General features: G+C 39.4%; 1 protein-coding gene across 1 annotated transcript in view; it reads left to right on the top strand.

The window, feature by feature from the left end:
• The first annotated feature begins 422 nt into the window (after nucleotides 1-422).
• TTC33 (tetratricopeptide repeat domain 33) overlaps nucleotides 423-23,160 on the top strand; it is a 49,907-nt gene continuing 27,169 nt past the window's right edge. The window contains exons 1-2 of the mRNA XM_049794800.1: nucleotides 423-504; nucleotides 1,194-1,422. Coding sequence (XP_049650757.1) covers nucleotides 1,202-1,422 — 221 coding nt within the window. The 5' untranslated portion in view covers nucleotides 423-504; nucleotides 1,194-1,201. The remainder of the gene's footprint in view (nucleotides 505-1,193; nucleotides 1,423-23,160) is intronic.

Raw genomic sequence — 23,160 nt, forward strand, 5'->3', positions numbered from 1 at the left:
GACGAGGGAGCGATTTTAAACCCTTCTTCCTGCGAAGAAAGAAGGAAGACCTGATTCCTTGGTCGTTCCTCCCGGCAGCCCCTTCCCGCCCGGCGCCGGGGACGGAGATGACCGCTCTGAGAGGAGCGGCCGGGGGTGCTGTTCCCGCCTTCCCCCCCCCCCCCCCCGAGCGTCAGGAGCAGGGCTGACCACAGAGCCGCCTGTCCCCACCCGGCCGACCTGACGCGCCCGGAACCCGCCGAGCCGCGCAGCCGGGAGCTCGGGGCAGCCGGGGTCGCCCCGGGGCCGCTCGTTCCCGGGGAACTACAGCTCCCGGCGTGCCCCGCGGGCGGCCCTGGCTGTCCCCGGCGCCGCGAGAGGCGGTGCCGGCTGCCGGTGGTGCCCTTCCTTCCCTTCCGCTTCCCCTTCCGCCTCTGCCGCCCCGTCCTTCCGCTTCCTGCCGGCGGGGTAGGGGGTTAAGGGTCGCGCGGGCCTTCCAGCCGGAAGAGCGGCGGCGAGCGGCAGGTAACGGTCCGCAGCCGCTGGGCCCTGCCCGCGGCTCGAGCGGCGGGGGGGATGCGGGGCGGCGCCGGGGCCTCCTCCGCGGCTGCCCTCAGCGCCGCCGGCCGCCCTCAGCCCCGCCGGCCGCCCTCAGCCCCGCCGGCCGCCTGCCCCTCGGCTGCGGTCCCCGCCGGGTTGAGCGGCGGGCCGTGCCCCGCCGGAGACGCCCGTCCCGGGGGTGCCTGGCTGGCTGGGGAGAGGCCGTGCCGGGAAGCTTCCCCACGGGCGGGCGGGCGGCCGGGCCGAAGGGGCTTCGGGGTGTGCGGCGGGAGGTCTGCGTGGCCGGCGCGGCTCGCAGGCGAGCGGGGCGGGGGCCATGGCCGTGGTGCGTCGGTCACCTTGGGCCGAGTCGTTTCTTTTTTACCTTGTGTCTGCTTTTTGGTCTGTTGGTTTCAACGTTTTAAGGCTTTCTGCTGTGTCAGAGCTCTGGATTTTTTTTTTTTTATTCCCCCCCCCCCCCGCTAGAGAACATCTTCTAGCTGGGCTTAAAATAATAGTTGCCTGACTAACGTCTCTGGTGAAGCCAATGGGCAGAATTTTTGTGGGGGAGTGGCAGCCTGTTACTTATTACCGTTTGAGAATCGAGATGTGCGAGGTGTATTTTTTCTTCTGTGTACTTAAAATCTAATTACTGAAAACACGTTTTTGCCTAGTTCTCCAAATGGCTTCTTTTGGGTGGAAGAGAAAGATTGGTGAGAAAGTTTCAAAAGCTACTTCTCAGCAATTTGAAGCAGAAGCTGCAGATGACAAGGATCTGGCTGATGAGGATGCTGCTAGCTGGGTGCATGCAACCAAGAGAAGAAAGAAAATTCTTGTCGAAGACTGTGTAAAGAAAAGTAAGGAGCTGAAGGATGAAGGTGCAAATTTGGCGGAAAAGAGGAGGTACTAATATTATCTTACTCTTTTTCATTGACTGAATAAGTGCTAAATGACATTTTAATCCCATCTCTAAACACTAGGCAGTTTGCTACCAGCTGCATTCACATTTTTCATCACTGAAAAAGTGATCATTTCTTTCATTTTACCTTTACTGTCTGGTACTAAATACGTTGTTTCCATGGGTGGTTTTAGCAGCTGTCTATATGAAGTTTGTATTCCACCTTGTTTTTGTGTGTTCACGTAACAAATTCCACCTCGTTTTTGTGTGTTCACGTAACAAATTCCACCTCGTTTTTGTGTGTTCACGTAACAAAAAAATGATAGAAGGAGGTAGATGAGAAACTGGTTGGATCTGAGAGTTGAAATAAGATACAGTGAGATAACCCACACTGTAAGTAATGCTTTAGCTGCTCTGGTAGCTTTCTCTTGTAGACGTGTTTTTTCTTTTACTAAGAGTAAGCTTATTTCCATTTGTACAGTGCCTAGGTAAATACTGCAAAGCAGCTAATGTGCTGTTAATCTGTCTAATGCTTTTGGAAAATCAGGCTCAGGTAGCTGCTCTGAACATCTTCTGATAGCAGTACTGAGTCTTGAGAGTTCAGCCATTTTGGAAGGATATTGCAAAAGCGGTTTCATTGTCCTGTTATGCTTCAAGCAGAAACTACCGTTGGAGTAGGGCAAAGTTAGAAGAGGAAAAGGACTATAAATTACATATTAACTACTGCAGCTGGGGAGAATGGCCCCAGCTGGAGCCTTTGGCAGAAAGCACCTGGGGAGACCCGTGGCCGACCCCTGGGGTTTTGGAGTCGGGGATATCGAGGATCTGAGGCTCGCTATACTCCAACTGAAAAAGAGATCTTGGCCGCATATGAAGGAGTTCGAGCCGCCTCAGAAGTGGTTGGTACTGAGACACAGCTCCTCTTAGCACCCCGACTGCCAGTGCTGGGCTGGATGTTCAGAGGGAGGGTCTCCTCTACACATCACGCGACTGACGTCACGTGGAGTAAGTGGATCGCACTGATCACACAGCGGGCTCGCATAGGAAACCCCAGTCGCCCAGGAATGTTAGAAGTGATCACGGACTGGCCAGAAGGCAAAGATTTTGGAGTGTCGCCAGAGGAGGAGGTGACACGGGCTGAAGAGGCCCCGCTGTATAATAAACGGTCAGAAAATGAGAGGCAATATGCCCTGTTCACTGATGGGTCCTGTTGCATTGTGGGAAAACATCGGAGGTGGAAGGCTGCTGTATGGAGTCCTATACGACAAGTTGCAGAAACTACTGAAGGAGAAGGTGAATCAAGTCAATGTGTGGAAGTGAAAGGGATCCAGCTGGCTTTGGACATTGCTGAAAGAGAAAAGTGGCCAGTGCTCTATCTCTATACTGACTCATGGATGGTGGCAAATGCCCTATGGGGGTGGCTGCAGCAATGGAAGCAGAATAACTGGCAGCGCAGAGGTAAACCCATCTGGGCTGCTCCTCCGTGGTAGGTTATTGCTGTTTGGCTAGAGAAGCCAGTGGTAAAAGTATGTCATGTAGATGCTCATGTACCCAAGAGTTGGGCCACTGAAGAACATCAAAACAACCAGCGGGCAGATCAGGCCGCCAAGATTGAAGTGTCTCAGGTGGATCTGAACTGGCAACATAGGGGTGAGCTATATATGGCTCAGTGTGCCCATGATACCTCAGGCCATCAGGGAAGAGATGGAATATATAGATGGGCTTGTGATTGAGGGGTGGACTTGACCATGGACATCGTTGTGCAGGTTATCCATGAATGTGAAACCTGTGCTGCAATTAAGCAAGCCAAGCGGCTAAAACCCCTGTTGTATGGAGGGCGATGGATAAAATACAAATATGGGGAGGCCTGGCAGATTGACTATATCGCACTCCCACAAACCCACCAAGGCAAGCGCCATGTGCTTACAATGGTGGAAACAACCACTGGATGGCTGGAAACATACCCTGTGTCCCATGCCACTGCCCAGAACATTATCCTGGGCCTTGAAGAGCAAGTCTTGTGGCGACACAGCACCCCAGAAAGAATTGAGTCGGACAGTGGGACTCACTTCCAAAACAACCTCGTAGACACCTGGGTCAAAGCGCATGGCATTGAGTAGGGTGTATTATATCCCCTGTCACTCACAGGCCTCTGGAAAAATCAAATGATACAATGGACTGCTGAAAACAACCTTGAGAGCGATGGGGGGTGGAACTTTCAAACATTGGGATATACATTTAGCAAAAGCCACCTGGCTGGTTAATACTAGAGGATCTGCCAATCGGGCTGGCCCTGCCCAGCCAAGACTTCCACATACTGTAGAAGGAGATAAAGTCCCTGTAGTGCTCATGAAGGTTACATTAGGAAAGACAGTCTGGGTTAGTCCTGCCTCAAGCAGAGACAAACCCATCCAAGGGATTGCTTTTGCTCAGGGACCCGGATGCACTTGGTGGGTGATGCAGAAGGATGGGGAATTTCAATGTGTACCTCAGGGAGATTTGATTTTGGGAGAGAATAGCCAGTGAATTAGGCTGTATGATGTTAACTGCTAAATAACCTGCCAATGTATGTCATTGTATCTATAGTGTCTATATTCCATATCAAGGGTATTACAGTAAGAATTACCCAAATGACTGAAGGATGGACTTTGTAACCAAGCCAAGTGCAACAGTGATGGAACTTGAACTGGCACCCAGCGATTTCCTCAAGATCAACATCTTTGACCTGCAGACCAAGGGTGTGGGTTGCACCAAAGGTACCAGCTGCAAGCTCCAGAGACGGCATGCAACAATCCAACACCTCACACCATCTCTCCTGTTCTGTAGGACTGTTAGAACAGATGGAGCCCTAAAGTCATGGACTAAATAAAATTGATGGACACATTAGAGGGAAGGCCCATAGACTGAGGAAATGCTATTTGTGTGTGTGTGTCCAGATACATACATATATGTATATAAGACAAGGAAAGTGGTGGTGATTAATTGGTAAATGTAGGATCTGGGCAGGATGTAGATGATATAGATTAAGGGGTGGATGGTGTCCTGGGTTCAGCTGGGATAGAGTTAATTTTTACAGGAACCTGGGAGGTGGGGGGCATAGCTGGGGCAGCTGACCTGAACTAGCCAAGGAGCTATTCCATACCATGTGCCATCATGCTCAGTATATAAACGGGGAGCGGGCTGGGGGGGAGCTCTTGGCTTTCAGTGGGGAAAGTGGCGGAGCATTGGGTTCCGGGTGGTGAGCAGCTGCACTGTGCATCGCTCGTTTTGTATATTCTTTTATTAGTACCATTGTTGTTGTAACTTCTCTTTTTGTGTTATCCCAGTAAATTGTCCTTATCTCAACCCTCGAGGTTCTGGGTTTGGTTTTTTTTTTTGTTTTTTTTTTCTTTCTTTTCTTTTCTCTTTTTTTTCTTTTCTTTTCTCCTTTCTGGTTCTCCTCCCCATCCCACCAGAGGGGGGTGGGAGGAGTGAACGAGCGTCTGTGTGGTCCTTTGTTATCGGCTGGGCTGAAACCATAACATTGGGGAAGAAGCAAGAGCTGAGGTAAAGGGAAGAATGGCAAGTAGTAAGTTCAATTTAACTTCTTCTGGAAAAGAGACTCTGAGGTAATGTGCATAGCAAAATAAATATGATGAAAGGGGAATTTTATGAGCAGATCCACTATTAGCTAGAATAGTGATTACCACCTTTATGATTTGTTAGTCTGTTAGCTTATTTTTCTGATGAGGGAAGGCAGTGATGGTGTTAACCCCCACCATGGTTTTGTTAGTCTCTGTGTATGCAGTAAGTCTGTTTCTGTGGATGAGTGAGATCTGATTGACTTGTGCTTGTAAAGCGAGTCTCAGTGCTTCCTGGGGGGATGGAATAATGAATGGGCTTCTTGGGGGTCAGAATTTTTGCAGCCTGCTTTCTTTGCCCATTGGCAAACTCAGGCGTGGCATGTGTGAATCGTTTTGAAGGTGAGCCCTCTGTGGGTTTTCAGCTTTCATGGGAGCTGCTTGAGGACTATTATTACATGCTGTAATGTGTGTGCATGAACCTGTTAAGCTGAGAGTGAGACACACATAGAAGAAAAATGGTGCTGAAGAGAACAGTTTCTGATTGATATTTTGGTCTCTTTGTGGGATGGGAAAAAAGCTGAGGAGACTACCAGAAGCAGGTGTTGAACTTGGTTGATTATCCAAGTGGGTCTGTTATTATGGAAGACATGGTTTAGGAAATTCTGACCTAGAAACTTGATCAATAGGCAGTTTTGAAAATGTCTTGCAAATGAGTGATCTTGCTGTCAGAACAGAAAGAAAAGGCAGATATGTGGAAGAAGTGTCACATTTCTGTGGTCTTTTGATGTGTGGGAAGGAACAATTAAACAAACATGTACAAACGTGCACAGAGTCTTTTGGGAAACAGAATGCTGTTTGTTGGTGGAAAGAATGGAGGACGTTCCAGAGGAGAAATTGTTTTTTCTCATATGAAACTTACAATGCTAGCATATTATCCAATTTGAGACGTCATTATGGATGTGCCCACACACACTGAAATTAAGGAAAAAAAACCCCAAACCCAACAAAACCCAACAAACATAATCCAGGTTAGGTTTTTTGTGTTGATACTCCTACACTGTTTTAAATCCAACATAATCCAAAAGGCTAAAAGTTCATGTTCTCAGCCTCAGCATTTTGAACACAGCAGTTTTCAATTACAGTGTATTTTGACCAGTAGGTAGGTAGTCTTTGGCTGTGGACACAAGCTTAAGAACAGGTTTAGGTGAGATTAAATAGTGAAGTATAATGTCCTTAAACATACGGCATGTAGAGGACTAACAGCAAGAAGAAGAAAAACTTCTGTCAGGCTAGTATTTTCAATATAATTGAGTTGCATGTTCATATAAATGGCTTTGCAATCCAATCCCCTTGTGCTGTTTTGAAACTACAGACATTTTTGTAGCTGATCCAGTAGGTGGAGATAGAGTTCTTATCAATGTACCCTGAAGATGTGCAAATAATGCTCATGTGCATTTACTTCTGGAAATCGACACTAATAGGGTTTAAATTCTTATTGAGTTGTATTTCATTTTTCAATTTTGCTAAATAAAGGTTGATACTGCCCTCGCTTTTGATCATATTTATTTATTATTCCATATTGCACTAAAAAACTTCCACCTCTAAAGCTGGTACTGGTTTGGGAAGATTGTGTTTTTAACTGTAACACTTATGTTTGGGCTGAGCTTATAGAGATTCACCTGTGTTAAAATAAATAGTGTCACGTGGTGTCTGATTAATGAGGTTTTACTCTCTTCCCTTTAGCTTTTGCAGTAGCAAGTTAAATACATGTCAAAGTGCTATAAGCAGACCAGATAATAGGTCAATTTTTATGAAACCGTTTACTTTTCTCAGGGAATTAATATTTGAGAATTACTTAATTTTCTCATTATTTAAAAAAATAATATTGAACTTTTGTGAAGTGCTAATTTATTCCACATTTTAGCAGTTGAGACTTTTTTTCCCCTGATGCTAATATGCCATCATGTGTAGTTTGTGATTCCTTAGCTGTATAAGCTGTAATTGAGTTTGTCTTTCTCACCAGTCATTGTTAGGTGTTGGTGTCAGATGATGAGGCATGCTCCTTTAAAATGTGTTTTTAGTGTAGTGGTAAGTTAAGTGTAACCAAAAAAAAATAATATATTTAGCAGATGGAGCAGAAGAATAGTGCCTATTTAACTGAAGTTGAAAAGCCTTTCTGTCATGTTTTTATAACATTTGTATTTGTTCAATTTACCTGTATCTTTCAGGTTTAGATTATGATAAGCACTTGATTACTAATGAGTTACGAAAGTGCTAAAGTAATAAAATTGCTTTCAGATTATCTTGATAATTCATTTTGATGCAACTGTTATAGCAAAGGGCAAAGATCACTGTGTCAAAATTGCCTTTTAATTTTCAGTCAGTAAAACTGATGTTCCTTACATAATGTGATGTTAATAAAGAGGTTTCCCAGAAGATCTAACAGCTGTATTTGGCAGAAACATTTCAGCAGTTTAATAGGCTGAGTTACATTATGGAGTAGCCTAGAAGAAGTGAGCTTTGTTAGAGCGAAGAGGGGTCCAGGAGAGCTGGCTGTGTCTTTTTTTCAAGTTATCTCCTCCAAGGTCAAGAATGGTTCATCCTGATGAGAAGGAAATCAAGAAAAAGTGATAGGAGTCCTGTGTGGATGTACAGGGAGCTCCTGACAAAATCCAAACGTAAAATGGAAATGTACAAGAGGTGGGAACAGGGTCATGTGACCCAGGAAGACCACAGAGAGCCTGTCTGAGTATGTAGGGATGGGATTAGGAAAGTCAAAGCCCACCTGGAGTTGGACCTGGTGAGGGATGTGAAAGGCAACAAGAAGAGCTTCTACAGGTGTATTGGCAGCAAAAGGAAGACTGGGAAAAATGTGGGTCCTTTGCTGAATGGGGTAGAGAATCTAGTGACAAAGGATGCAAAGCAGGCTGAGGTACTTGGTGTCTTCTTTGCCTCGGTTTTCACTTGCCTTCAGGAACCCCAGGCCTGTGAGACCAGAGGCAAAGTCTGGAGCAGGGAGGACTTACCCATGCTGGAGGAGGATCAGACTATGCAATGTTTAGACAAACCTGACATACACAAGTTCAGGGGACCCAATGGGGTGCATCCATGATTGCATTGCAAAGACTCTTCAGCTGCATTTGAAAGGTCATGACAACTGGGGGATGGTTCCTGAGGGCTGCTAGAAAGCAAGTGTCACTTCTTATCTTCATGGAGGGTAAGAAGGAAGATACAAGGACTTATAGGCCCATCAACCTAAAATCTGTCCTTGTGAAGGGGATGGAGCAAATAATTCTGGAAACCATTTTGAAACACAGGAGATAAAAGAACGTTATTGGGAGTAGCTGGCATTGATTAGCAACAGGGGAATCATGCTTGGCCAAGCTGACAGATTGACCAGAGAATGGTGTGGACTTTCCATCCCTGTTGATACTCAGAACCCAGCTGGACAATAATCTGAGAAAACTGCTTTAGCTGACCCTGCTTTGAGCAGGGTGTTTGGACTAGATGATCTCCAGAGGGTCATTCCAATCTTGGCAATTCTGTGATTATATCCCATTACAGCTACAGATGCATTTAGAATATAGAAGGTAGTTCCTCAGACTTGAATTGGACTGTATAGGTTGTTGGTGTGGTACCTTTTCAGTGGGTGGGAAACTTCTTTCTGTTTCTTTAATTTATTTATTTTTTTTGTTTTACTAGTCCGTATATCTGTGGTGTAGTGCTTCGGGTACAGAGAGACATGCAAAAAAAATAGGCAGTCTTTGCTCTGCCTTCTTACTCTCTCTGTCTGCTAACAGACCTCATTTAAAGCAAAGATGTATTTTAAGAGTTAGAAAATTAAAATAATTGATTAAGTAGATAATCTGGGAATCTACAAATTTAGCTTTTATTTCTGGCTCCTAGAATAAAGTCTAAAATTCTGTTAGGCTGCTGGTATATTGCATCAGGAATGTTGACTCTTCCATAAGTGATCTGAAAGCCTTACACAGTGGAGTTTGTAATTAAGTGTTGGGGAAATCACAGGAAAATGTTTATGATGAAACTAGAAGAAGGTAGTAAGTACTCACTCGTACTGTTCCTTGTAGATGGAACATAACTGTTTGGTATCAGTCTTGGATGTAATTTGCATGCCAGGTATAATAAGCTATTCCATATAGTGCTTAGCTCTTTCAGAGTAAATGACCAATACCAGTGTTCTCCAAATAAAATGAAAAATTTTAATCTCAGTAATTATTAGCTTTAATTAGTTTGAGTGTTTTTTAAGGTCAGTCATGCAAAAAAGCAGAGAAAATAGGTAGGCTTATCACTGTAAGTAAAATTGTATAGTACAAATAGGGACTTGACTAAAATGGTCATGACTTCTAGTCAAAATACCCGATCACTTTTTAATGTTTTTCAGTGTTTAGCATTACTGTCTATTATGTGTGTGTAATATATAACTGCCTCACTGTTAGCTTCCTTGAGAATGCCTTACACATGATACGCTCAGTAAAATGAGACTAAGGGTGTGTAAACTGTAACTCTTGAGTGCAGAACACATGAGCTGAAACAGAAAAGACTCTGAACAAGTATGGACCTCTTGCCTCTATTTTTTGGGAAAAGCACATGTTGCAGCTTCTCTCTTATGAGTCAGAACGTATGGTTTGTTTTGCAGGCCCCGTAACCTTTCTACAGAATTAAAAAAAAAAAAAAAAGTGCAGAATGTTTTACAGTGTCTTAACACCCTCCTGTAAACTGCTGTGTGAAGTAACACATTAATTTTTGTCTTGAAGTTAGTTTTTATTGCTAGCTTTATTGTTTTTCCTCACTTACTGATAAAGTTGTTGCTTCCTGGTGATGCATCTAGTTGTCTTCTCTCATTGAGGAGGATGTTCTTCACAGAATGTTTGTTTTAAGTAGTTCTTTTTGTTTAAATTGCAATTTATTTTTAATTTAGCTGTTTTTCTTTTGTTCTGGCAGACATTATTTTCCAACAACTGGTTATTATTTGGCAAAGCAGGAGTTCAGTTTTGAAATTGTTACTAATTTAGGGCAGATTATTCTGAGAGCGTGTGCAAGAAGAACTGTAGATTTAAACTGTACACAGTTTGAATAATTTGAGAGTATCTTCTTGATAGAATTGTTGTTACTTGAGGATATTGAAGTGTGACACTGTAGTATTCATCTGTATTTATGTAGGTATGTATTCGTACATAGAAACAGAAGGAATGTTCACGGAACAACTGTAGACTGTGGAAGCATTTATATACGTGCATGTATTTATGTTTTCCTTAAGTAGAAAATCTAATTTAATTAGTGCTGATATATCATCCTGTATTACCTTAGGCATTTAGCAGAGTTAGCCAAGATACGAATCTGTATTTGTTGAAGGTCTCTTCACAATGTAAAGAGAAAGAGGTATTGACCTAATTCAGCTTAAATTGCAAATTGGAGGTTCCTGTTTCTCACTGTTAACCCATAGATAACGTCATAACATGTACCAGGACTGTGTTGTGGTGCTTTTGCCTTCCTGAACAGGGTGGCTGTGGACAAAGTGGGAGAGTGCTGGCTGCCTACAGCCCTGCCAAGGACCACTCTGTAAGACAGAGTAACACTGCGCAGGTGCCACTGTCTGGGAACGCTCCCTGGCACCGTGAGGATGCTAGTGTGGATACAGCCTGCGAGGCCACAGGGCGACTGAAGTCCTCTGTAAATACTTGAGGTTAGGTACCTAAACTTAGGTGAGATGAATCGGGCCTAACTGCTGATACCTGTTTGGAGATGAAGGATAATTTGTGTGTTACCTGTCTTTGGATTTAAGTTTAGAGGGTCTATTCCTGCTATGCATGAAATATAATTTACGGAACTCTATAGTGGAAAGCTGTTGTAGTCACTGGACATGTGCTGTGCAGTGGGTTTTTTAAAATGAACTCTTACGAAAATGTGTCTGTTTACTTAAAATAACCCTTGTATTTAATTATGTAGAGTATGTTACTGGAATTGAAGAAGCATGAAAAAAATTGGTTCTTAAGTAAAAATTTTTGTCAGTATATATTAATTTTTTATGTACATATTAATATCTCTATATAGAGAAGTCATTCCTGCCAATGCCTTTTTTTCTCCCTTCTAATGTGTATGAAGTTACTGGAAAATAATGAATACTTGCCTCTGATTTTTACATTTCATTAAAGAAAATTGGGATGTTGTTCTTAGTAGGGTAAGAATTGATAGTTTCTAAATTTTTACATTGCTAGCTGCTTCTGTTGCCTCCATTTACTTCCTAGCACTTTTTCCAGACAGCTTTTTTATATGACAAAATAGAGTATTTGCATCTAATCCCAGAATAACTCTCTAGTACTACTTGAGGACCTATAAGGAACTACATAACATAATGGACTGCAAATAAATAATATAAAAATATAAGTATTGTTATTTTATTATTTTATTTTTTGTTATTTATAACAATATTTTTACATTTAATTTTTATCACCTTCTTGAAAAATTAATTTAAAAATACGTGAAAGTGCATGTGCTGGCATTTCTAGCCTTGTAAATTATACACAAGTAAGAGTTCATTACTATTTTAACCTTTTTTTTACCTTAGTCTTTTGACCAGTCTGTGTTTTTCTTTGAATCTAATGTGTGTATTCCATGTATCCGTTGAGATATTTTTCCTCAGCCACACTTAAAACCCTTTGCTGCATATAAGGGATAATAAGTGTATAGAGCGGAGTGTGCCTGGTGCATTTTCATTTCCTCTAAGTGTTGTGTTAAGGTGAAGTGTTCCATTGCGAGTTTCTCTCAGAGTTGGCTTGTTTGTTTTCAGAGCTGATCTCTGAAACTGCCTTCGTTCCTTTTCTCTTGCTGCATATTACTGTTATAAACTGACTGGGACAGGGACCATCTTTTAAAATAGACACGGTGGCAGCAAAACCAGCACTATTGCCATTCTGCAGAAACCAATTTCTACTAACAGGTCTATACTGGTAGATTGTGGCTGGACATTTATGCAAATACTTTAATGCAAAAGTCTTATCTAGCAAGTTAAAGAACATGTTTCTGACTTGAGCTAAGCGATTTTGCCCATAACTTCAGTTAGACATCCTAATAATGCAGCTTCTAAATGTAGAGAATTCTATTAATTATATACATAGGATAATATGACTTAGAAAAATCTAATAATTTACATTAACAATCTATGCGGTTTTTACAGAGAAATACAACCTGGGGCCTTTTCCACATCCTTTGCTTGACAGACACTGGCAAGACTTGGTCTACTGAAGTAGCGCTGTCACAGTGTCCAGGATTCCCTATATTAATGACATTATGTATTGCGATGTGGATACTGTAAAATATGGTCATATTTAATTTTTGTAAAGTTACAGTTTTGTGGTTTTATTTATTGTCCAGATCTACTGTTAAATACACCTAGTTGCTTTTACTTGAATGGTAGAACATTTGTATTTAGAAATTATTTTTTCATAATATCATTTCTCTTCATAGAGGAAGCTGCAGGGAAAAAAATAAAGCGGCTTCCTCATCTAATACCTTTGTCCAGCTGCTCTTAAAGCGTAGTTATTGTTGCTGACGAAGATAATATTCACCTCCACCCTCTTTGTTTTAACTGTGTTTATGGTTCATGGAATTTAATTTTGAGACAGTAATTCAGTATCCCTTGCATGATCCTCACTGAACGTGATGTGTACCTGTTGTCCATATCTTCTGAAATAAAAATGTACTGAATTTAAGGGATCGTAATTGCCCATCAGCATTTGTTTCAGGAGTTTTCTAAAGTAGGAGGATACAGCAATGTGTTTTGTTACAAAGATCTTGGCTTCTTTACGTATGTCAGCTTGTTTTCTAGTTCCCTAAATGGTGTCCTCCACATTTTATGGCATATCGTGAGAGTATCCTTAAACTGGAAAGGTTGCTTAGCAGTAAAGGCTCAGAATGAAAACTCTTTAGGAACAATATCTTGTTCAGTCAGGCCTTTTGAAGGATTAGTTCAGGTAGCGGGTGGAGAGAATCAAGAGCAGTACCTGCTCATTTTTTCTTCGTGGAAATATTTGATGTTATAGGACTGCTAATTGTTTAAGAGTTGACTGTACAACATTATGTACTACCACAAGAAAAACTACTTGCAAAGGTCTTGTACAGTAACATGTGGTCATCAAATTAATAGAAATTTAATTTATTGTGGGTCTTGCTTTCTTTACTGCTTTTTGTCCTGTTCGTTTATTTACATGGAAGTTAACTATGTAGTAAATTTGTAGGCAATTGTTAAAGTGTATCAGGGCTGAGTTAGTTGAAAGGAAGGGCTGATATACATGCTACCTAGCTTTGGTTGTTTACAGGTCAAGTATCTAATCAAATGTTTGTAGTTCCATCACTGGTTAAGCTGATTTCAGTCAGGGTCAGTGTGACCCAACTCCCCTGTCCTCTCATTTCCATCCCTTTGCAATTTTTTTCTGTTTTACCCTGGTGTGAGCCAGTTCGGAGTACCAGTTTGTCATTGGACTGGAGAAGAAGCCTAGCTGGAAAATAACCTCTTTCTGGTTGCTGGCTCTGACCTGGTTCACAAATGCCTTTGCCAAAATAGGCAGGAAAACGGGTATTAGAATAAGTGGTCAAACAGCAAGGGAGGCAGAGTCAAGTTCTTTCATTTATGCGGTATTGTTGTCTAGTTGTTGCCTGTGTTATTGTTACTGTATTGCACTTATAATTTGAAATGTATGCCTGTGAATGTATTTTCATTCCACGCTGGCCTCTGTCCAGGCCAGACGTTTCAGTTTTTACACTATTTAAATGTTCACCTCCTTCAGAATGAGTCTAATTCTTCTCTCACTTCATCACTGGACCTTGAACAAATAACTCTTAGCTCTCATGGGGCTGTGCTAATGTGTTATATACAGAGCGGTTATTTTCTCTAATTTTAGCAGTACATAACTGAAGGAGACTTTTTTTTTATGGGGGGTAGGTGCAGAGAGAGTCATAACATGACAAAATTGATAACATATGCTCAGTACTTTTGATGAACCGTGTGACATGTATGAAATAGGTGATAGACATTGTACATTTTTCTTACTGCAGTCATTTGGGTGACCAGTGCATCCATCCCAATCTCAAGAAAAGAATCATGGTATTTACAATATCATGTTCAGTTTTCTAATACAGTATTTAAATACCATAAGTCAAAGGTTTTAAACAAAACCATACCTTTCTACCTCTGGATGGTGCCTGGTACACTGATACCATATAGTGACAGAGATGATGCATCCCTCCGCTCTTTCTTACTTTCTGAAAAACAGTCATAGAAATTTTGTTTTCATGAAGAACTGAAGTTTGCTATTTTGAAACCAGTTCAAACTGGTAGTTTTTACAGGCTGCCATTCTTAGTATGTAATGGACATGTTTTCACGCTAGTCTCTGGAGTTTTACTGGCTCTAGCAACTAAATGGCAAATCTTAAAAAATGTTGTTTATTTTGTCTTTGACCTGTCAGGTGGTAATAAAAATCTAGTGTAGTAGACTGTGGCTTAAGCTTTTTGTCTTCTGCAAAAATGAAGAAATAAAAGTTAAGACAAAATACAGTTCATAGCTGTAGAGTGTTTTTTTTTCTTTCACTAGGCTCTTTGGATAAGAGATGTTGGAAAAGAATAATGACTTGTATTCAGCTGTCTCTGCAATCCTATTTTACTGTTAAAAATGGAAGACACCTGTTAAATATGTTAAATAGCATAAACTTACTGAAAGGAGTTCTGCAGTCTAGACTTCTCCATAGGAAGTTGTATTTGTCTGGAAGCTTTAATATAAGCTTTCCTTTTCCTGGCAATTTGCTGTTGTGATGATGATAAATTCACCCTCAGTGGATTTGGATGTTGCAATAGATGTTTTTAATTGTTTTTAGCCTGTTAGTGAAACCACCTGACAAACGGAAGAGTTAACTTGCCCTGGTATTGCTCACATGTAACTTATTTTCCTGGACGTGTTATTTGAGGTATTGCATGTTCTAAAATAGAATTCTAGTTCAGTGAAGTATTTCAACTTCTAGTCTTCAAAGAGCATTTCTGATCTGAATTTGATTAATATTTATTGATACTTCGAAAAGGATGTAAATGGGGTCTTAATAAAAGAAAATAAAACTGTCTGCGGGATAGGATCGCATATTGAGATTGAAATAAAAATTTTTCAATATAGAAAACAAATTTTGTTTTAGTCAGCCCTTGCTAGACCATCTTTCTATCACTGCCACATAGAAAAATCTGTTTGTAGAGCTGTTAGTATGAAGATGGTAGGAAGCTATTTGCTAAAGATGCCATTGTTTAAAATAATGCATTCAGTTTCATGACTATCACAACATTTGTCTTGTTTAGTAAAGACTATGAACTTCTCCAATATCCAAACATGAGATATTAAAGTTTAGCTATCGTTAGCTATCGAAACCATTACAATATAGCTGTGTCATTGCTGCCTAAATAAAGCTCTCTTCTTTGTGTTCGTATAGCCAAATGGAGAATTACACTGGGGAACTGCTTGGTGTTTTTAAAAAACCCTAATGTTTGGACAGGTCACAATCTGAATTAGACTGTTGACTTGGTTTCAGAAGCAAAAGCTTTTATACTGGTGCAAAGCAGGGGCAAAAAAGTAGACTGAAGTGAGGAGAGTGGAGAATGACTTTTGAGGACTCACTTTGAATGACTTTACAACTTTATATTAAGAAATTTGTATTTGCCTTTCAAAAATGTGGCAGAATTCCAATACTTCTGTATTGTGGGTGCAATTGAATGAACGAGGTTTCAGAAATTACTTGTTTTGGTAGCCGATTTCTTTTGTGGGATTCAAAGTGAGAAAGGAATTCCAGGCAATACTGGAAAAAGTTTTAGAAGTGTTGTTGACATACAGAATGAAAGAAATTAATACTAAAATTAGAATAATAAATATTAAAATGTCCTAATTAATTTAAAGAATAAATTGCTGTCATAAAGCTGAAAGGATTTATGTAAATTACTGGTATGAACTATGACAACAAGCATTGCGTAAGTATGGGAGAAAATTCTAACCTGGCTTTTTTTTCTGGGTAATTTGTAATTTTTGAATATATTTTAACTGATTGTGAGGCTGCACAAGTTATTCAGTTTTGGTCATATTATGATAGTAAATAGAGATTGAGAGAGAGAAATTTTAAATATTGAGCAAAACTGGAAAAACACCACCAAGGTGAGTATATTTCTCAGTCTGAAGAAAATTCATTGACACTCTTGGAGTTTGTGGGTTGTAGCTTTCATTAAATCCAGGAAAAGGATTTGTAGACAGAGAAGGCTTTTGCAAGTCAGACTTAATTTTTATCTAATCAGTGGAATCAACCTCATGCTTGAAGAGAGAAGGTAGTAAGGAATGTTAAGGGGCATATTTTTATGGCTGAGACATGGATCCTTTCTCCAGATGCAACACTGAAGCTTTCAAACTTTGATTGCTTCCGTTTTTTTTTTTCTTCTCCAGAAGAAGGCATCTTCCAGTTCACAGATGCATTACAGCTGTGTGCATTATTGCAACAAACTAGTGTCTGTTCTGTTTACTTTTCTGAAAGTGTGTTATAAATCTATGGGTAGTTTGATGGAAAGGGAGTTCTTCCAGAACTCAAAATATTCTTTGTAGATGTTCCCTGCTAGGTGGAGCATAGAATTTGAGTCATAAAATAAGAGGAGGAGGAAGACTTAATTTTAGAATTTAGGTTTCAGAAGCCTAACTAAGTGGACTAAATGGCTTAAGTATTTATATCCAGTAATTAATGTAGTTAAAAACATCTGACATATTAATCTTCTGTTGAATCTTTAATGTTTTATTTTGCATCTCGTGCTGTGCTATGATAGGAAAAAATTGAAGGAGATAGTTCAAACAGTTCTTGCTGTTACTGCCTTTTGGTAGGCACTATTATGTGTATGCAAAATCACACTGCCAACAAAAATTATCAGTCTGAATCTGTTGGTTCTTGTAAGGTTGCTTATCAGTAGAAACATAACAGTGTTGTAAGTGACTAAGTAGCTCTGTCATGGAAATTGGAGCACACACTTGCCTGATCTGTCCCTTTGTAGAACATATTTGCCTAGTGACACCGAGGCTCGCCACTCCTTGTCTCTGTAGTGCTGGTAGCGAGAGTTCCCGCTCTTCTTGCCACTTTTATGTATATGACTTGCATGTTAGTCATCTTGGGATTTAAAAGTGTGTGATACATTCTTTTAGTTCTGGATGGTGACATTCAGTCTCTGTACAATCTCTATCTGTGTATATTATAGTGTATATTATGTCCTTGTAGGTTTATTGTACTGTTTATTACACATCTGTTTCACTTATTTCGGGAGACTTGATGGTTTTTGCTGACTAGTATTTGCATTGGTACTTTATAGTTGTTTTACATCAATACTTTCTAGTCGTTTCAGCTATGTGGGGAGGTTTATAGGTTACCTGTCTACTTAACCTATTGGTACTTTCATGAAAAATAAATTAAAATTGCCCTTTAAGTCTCAAAATGCCATAGAGAATTACTTGTTTCCTCCATCTTTATCTCTCTCTGTTTTTGTATATAACTTCTGTCATTATTACTCTGTGATGTTGACATCAACAAACATTGTAAAGAGGCCAGAAGTAATAGAGGGAAAGAAAATGAAGGGGAATTACATTCTTTAGTACAGATAACAAGAGCATGTCAACTAGAAGAAATGGAACTTCTTGGAATAGAATGTGAGCAGACTGTTGCTTTTTGTGTCTCCCTCAAAATGTTTTGCCCTGTTAAAATGCTACCTTTGAGAATCATATTTTGGTAATAAGTCATTTTGAGAAAGATAAAGAAATACTGGTATCTAAATCCCAGAAACTTTTTTTGGTGCTGTTGACAGCTCTTGACTTCTTGCCCTAGTTTCTGTGACTTGATTTCTGAGGACCAGTAGGATACTAACATGAGGTAAGAGAGACAGAGCTGTCAGCCACCTGTTGACAAATAATTAAAAGGTTAAAAGGATTAAATGCCTACTCAACTAAGAAGAAAACAGATGGTACCCATCATTCTAGCTCTTCTACTATGTTTCTAAAGGCTATCTAAACAATTCTCAAAACGAGAATATGACCTCAGAATGGCTTCAAATGCAGCATAACAGTTTTTCTTCTGCATTTTTCTTCCTGCTGCTGTGAGGGGAACTACTGTTGAAACTATTTTGAGGAACTAAAGCTTTGTATTTAAAACTTCATTTCCGCAATAAAAATACATTACTTCTCTGTGAATACTTAAAATATTGTAACTATTGCAACATCTGATACTTGATATATATTAATTTGCAGCTTTTGTTTAGGATACTAAAATAGTGGTTTAGTTTTACTGAAACTATACAATTGCTTCTATTTTGAAGCTTGCAAGGTTATGATGGTATGTTCTTATTGCTTAAATATTGAAATGACAGGTTCAGGAGTAATCGAGCTTGTACTCCTGTTCTTGATTTGAATTTTCATGTGTAAACTACAGCTCTGCTCCTATTTGTCACTGTTTGTTTTGGTTTTCTAGAGAGCTCCTGCCCATAAAATGACAGTCAATACCTGATTTTAATTATGTTAAATTGCAAGGCTGGAATTTAACAAAGTATTCCATGTCTTTATAGATGGTTGCAAAGCAGCTTCTAGACCCTGTAGTGGGTTCCTTAGGTGTTTCATTTTTTTACCAGTTGTCTTATCTGTCACTAATGTTGAACATGAAAGCATTTGAAAATGGAATTTTTTTAATTCATATTTGTTCTTTTTAATACTCTTAAACACAGTAGTTGTATGACATAGTAAATGTTCTCTTGTGTAAGAATATTTCTCAGTGATGTGGAAGGTCTTGGCAATTCCTGTTCCTAAGCACTCTTAATATGACTTACAGTATATGTGAATATAACTGTTATTTCCTCTGTATGAACAGCTCTGTTGTTAGCACTACCTTTTAAAATAGAAAAATGATTGTTGTACTATGTGTTTAAGACAAACAGGTATGTTATATAACGAAACTATAGATACTGGAGAAATACAGGTTAAATGTTTGCCTATCTGTAAAGAAGTTCTCAAATATTGCGCACTGGTGAATTCAGATCTTTCACAGTGTATTTTTACACCCCTCTTTATGTTCTGTTTTGTAATTACTTGACAGTTTCATGTTAATAGAGTACAGATAGAAATAATCTAATTTCTTTTGACTTCTCCTTAAAGTCAAACATTTATGCATACTGTAGTTTTTAACTTTTACATGATAAAAATCTAAATATTTCTCACTGCAGTCTATCTGTTAATATTTCTGTAGTTAATCAGGTATGCAGTCAGAGACAGTAGGGTCTTATGGTTTTTATGACAAACTAAATGAGGAAAACCACTGCTTAATTGAAGGAAGCATAATAAATTCTTCCAATTCTGTTCCTCCACTCTGTATAATATCCTGGTGTCTATGTTAACAGCTTGTAGGGAGAACTTGTGCTGTTAACCATTCTCACTTAAAAATTACCCTACAAAGTTCTCAATACTACCACTCGTAATTAAAATTAGCCTGAACTTGTCAAATAAGATTACAATCATTTTGACTCTTCTGAGCATTTTTGTAGGATCACTTGCAAAGATAAGGAAGTGTTTGTGATTAGCAGTTTATTTCTTTGAGCTTCTGACAGTCTTTATTATGTACTCTTACTGCAGGTAGGTAAATTCCTCTGTGTTACGTAGGTTTTATATCGAATCCATATTTTCAGGAAAAAAATGTGAAGTAGCAGTGCCAGATCCAGGGAGATTCTGCAGCAAGGCCAGAAACAAAACTGTAGAGCACCCAGTTTCTGATTTTGCACGTGACTGGCAGGTTTGACTAAGGTTTTGTTTAGCAGTGTGCAACTTACTTGGGTTTTTCCTGAATATAAAGCATTTTTTAAAAGAAAAATATGTGCTTTGGTCTTGCTTCAACCAGTGCTTGTCGATCAACTGTATAATTCTATATTAGTCAGAGCTGAAGTAATTATAATTAGTTCACGTTTGAAGAATAAACACAAGCATGCGCACATACATGCTTTCCAAAGCCCTCCTTGAGGACAAAGCCCTGAAATCGCCACACCGATAGTGCCATTGTACAAGGCACAGGAACGAAAATAGTCTTCAGTTAACAGCAAGAGAATTGATTAGCAGCTGGATGTGTTGCATTTGTGTTGCCAATTTTCTTGTCTCCTTAGAGCTAAGTGCACTGTCTGAGTAAGGTGGACCATGAATCAGTGATTCACCAGATTGTAAAGAAGGGTACGAAATAAGTCAAAGGCAGCAGGTCTTTCAGCTCACAATTCAATATAAAACGTATTTGTGAAAGACATCTTATGGCAGACTCTCAAATATAGGCACTGTTCACTCCCCGTTGTTATCTAGTACTGTTGCATTAACTCTTGCCATTTATTGTTAAAATTATTTACTGGAATATATTCCATTCCTGGGTCTCAATAAAATAATTATGAAGTAGAAATGGGTGATTTTTTAATGAGATTACTTTTTCATATTGTATATGAATAAATTAAATATTATGCCCACATGAGAGAGAATGCCTCTCAGAGACAGTACTAGAATCCTGATTTTACATGTGCAGCTGAAATAAAGATTAGGAAAATGGTGAGTGGAACTCAAGTTAAAAACTTGTTCTTGTAATTTAGCATGATGATAAGTGGTTATTGCTTTTGGCATGTGATGAAATGGTATTTGCCATCTGTTCTCCTGTGGAAGTTCTTAAGTGACGTAAGTGTCTTTAAAGTACTTGCATAGCTATTTAATTTTGTGGTACATTCAGCTGATTACTTGTAACAGAACCTTGTATTTGCTGCATGGGAAAATATTCAGCTGTGTAAATCAGACTTACTTTCACTATATGCACTACTGGTGTCCACGCGTCAACACCTGATATTGAGGGATCTAATATGTGCAAGAATAGTATGATGAATACTTATACTTTGAAATGATGTGCATTAGCTATGTTCATGCTGTTTTACCCTGTGGTCAGTTCAGTGCAGTTTACCTACTTGAAGGGTGGTTACAGCAAATTTGTGTTTATCTCTCCTTTACTGTGGGCCAAGAACATGTATATGGTCAGGTGCCATTGTCATGCATGTCTTCACCTGTGGTGTGGCCATACCTAAATCAGCTTGTTAAATTAAAATGTTTTATTGGAAGTTTTAGTAGATAATAAAGCAGTCAGTTTTAACTTTCTCCCTGCATAATCAGAAGTAACGTATGATACTTTATTTACCATAAAATAGCTATGCTTTTGAGCTGCAGTAATGATGATTCATCAATAGTTTCAGAACTCAGAATTGTCTGCAATAAAAAAAAATAATTGTAGAGTTGCTAAGACTTCAGAAGAACATTGCTATTGTACTTCATGTGTTTAAAGACCTACTAAACTTGTGAAGGTTACCAGTGAGGTTAAATGTGCTGTATGGCACTAACTATGGACAAGAATTTTCTGTGCGCACTTAAGCAAACGGTTTCCTTTTGCTGGTTCCTGCATGCTGTTCTTCTCTAGATGCTTCTGTAAAGTGCCATACGAGTCACTCTCCATCTCCAGCAGAGGAAGTATTTTACTCTAAAGAACTTAGCTGGGTTAGAGGACTCTGAAGTTGTTAAACACAAAAAAGCCATGTTATGTTCATTCTCCTTTATTCTTCTTAGTTTCCTGCTTTTACCTGTTCTTTGAATCTTTTCTCCCACAGTCCCACCCTGTATCATCTCTCAGCTTATAAAGGGAAGTGTATTCCTGCAATTAGCTTCTGCTTGGCTTTTCATTTCTCTTTCCTTGTTATGTACTCTGTATAATTACTGATTAGTGTTCTCTTTCTCTAGCTTCCACCAAAGTCTGAATTTGACCCTACACTAGATTAAAATTGTACTACCTGGTGTTTCTGGTGGCCACAGACCGTTCATGTTCATCCTCTATGATATGATATGAATATCTGACAATTAGCTATATTCTTTTTAAAATGTTGTTTTCCTCTTCCCTTCCTTAGCTCTAACTGTGTTTTTCCTCATCCTCCTGTAACATCTGATTGTAGGAGTGTCCTTCCAAGTGTCTAAGAATTCCCAGGAGTTATGTTGCCTCATCCCTTCTCTTGACACTCTACTCTGTGCTCTGCCTCTCCTGCAGGCCCGTCTCTTTTTGTCTGAATTTGATACCGTCTCATCTCTTCAGTATGTCTTCAGATATTTTCAGTGTCACTCTGAGCATTCCCTCTGTTCCTGAAGCATCAACCGTGGCAAGCATTTTGGAGTAAAGTTACAGGACTCTAGATCCTGTGTGATATGCAGTGATGGTTTTTAGCTTTATATATACACATACGTATCATTCAGAAACTGATCTCTGTGTAACTTGCACAAGGTTTGTTTTTTTCCTACCCAGAAGCCTCCAATTAAATATTTTTTATGGAAATATGAATTTGTTTTAAGGATTTTAAGAGTTCAAGAGATCCTGTTTTCCCAGAAATTGTGTTGAAAAAGTGAAGTGTAAGCATGAGATGTTTGTTTCAGATGTTTAGCAAGCTGTAGTAAAGTGTGCCAAGTCTGTATAGCTCCCAGATGGTCAGTAGCACATCTGAAGAGAGCAGTTGTAGTACTTTAGGGGAGCTGTGGGATTTTGTATGCCGTTAAATAAAAGTTGGCAAGATCCATCAGGTCTTCCACACTGAAGCCACCCCAGATGTATCCAGTTCTTAATAATTGATTCCTTTTTATGGCATTGAAGAGAAAATGATAATTAAATTCTGGTTATAACTGTATAATTTTTTGTAGTGAGCTGTACTATTTTACTGAAGTCACTGTGGGCAGATAAAATTAAGTGTACTGTATTTCTATACTCACATAAATAGTAATTAAATACTTCAAAATGTGATACTCTTTTCTAAAAAATGCTTTATATTAGTGGAGTTTAGATGCTTAGTTAAAATGTATATACAGAGCAGGCTTTTACTTTGCTGGTGGTAATAATTTGATACTCTATAAAATCAAAATATGCCCATTATTAATATTCTGTGTCTTCTTTACTGCTACATTAGATAAGTTTTTACAGTAATCCCAGATATGTAAAAATTAACGGGTCTGTTATAAGATTATATTTTGCTTAAAATTAATTTTCACTTAGCCAAGTGATAATCATATTTTGTCTTAAATCATGCAT

This window comes from Accipiter gentilis, chromosome Z (genome assembly GCF_929443795.1).
Source record: "Accipiter gentilis chromosome Z, bAccGen1.1, whole genome shotgun sequence".
Lineage (NCBI taxonomy): Eukaryota > Metazoa > Chordata > Aves > Accipitriformes > Accipitridae > Astur > Astur gentilis.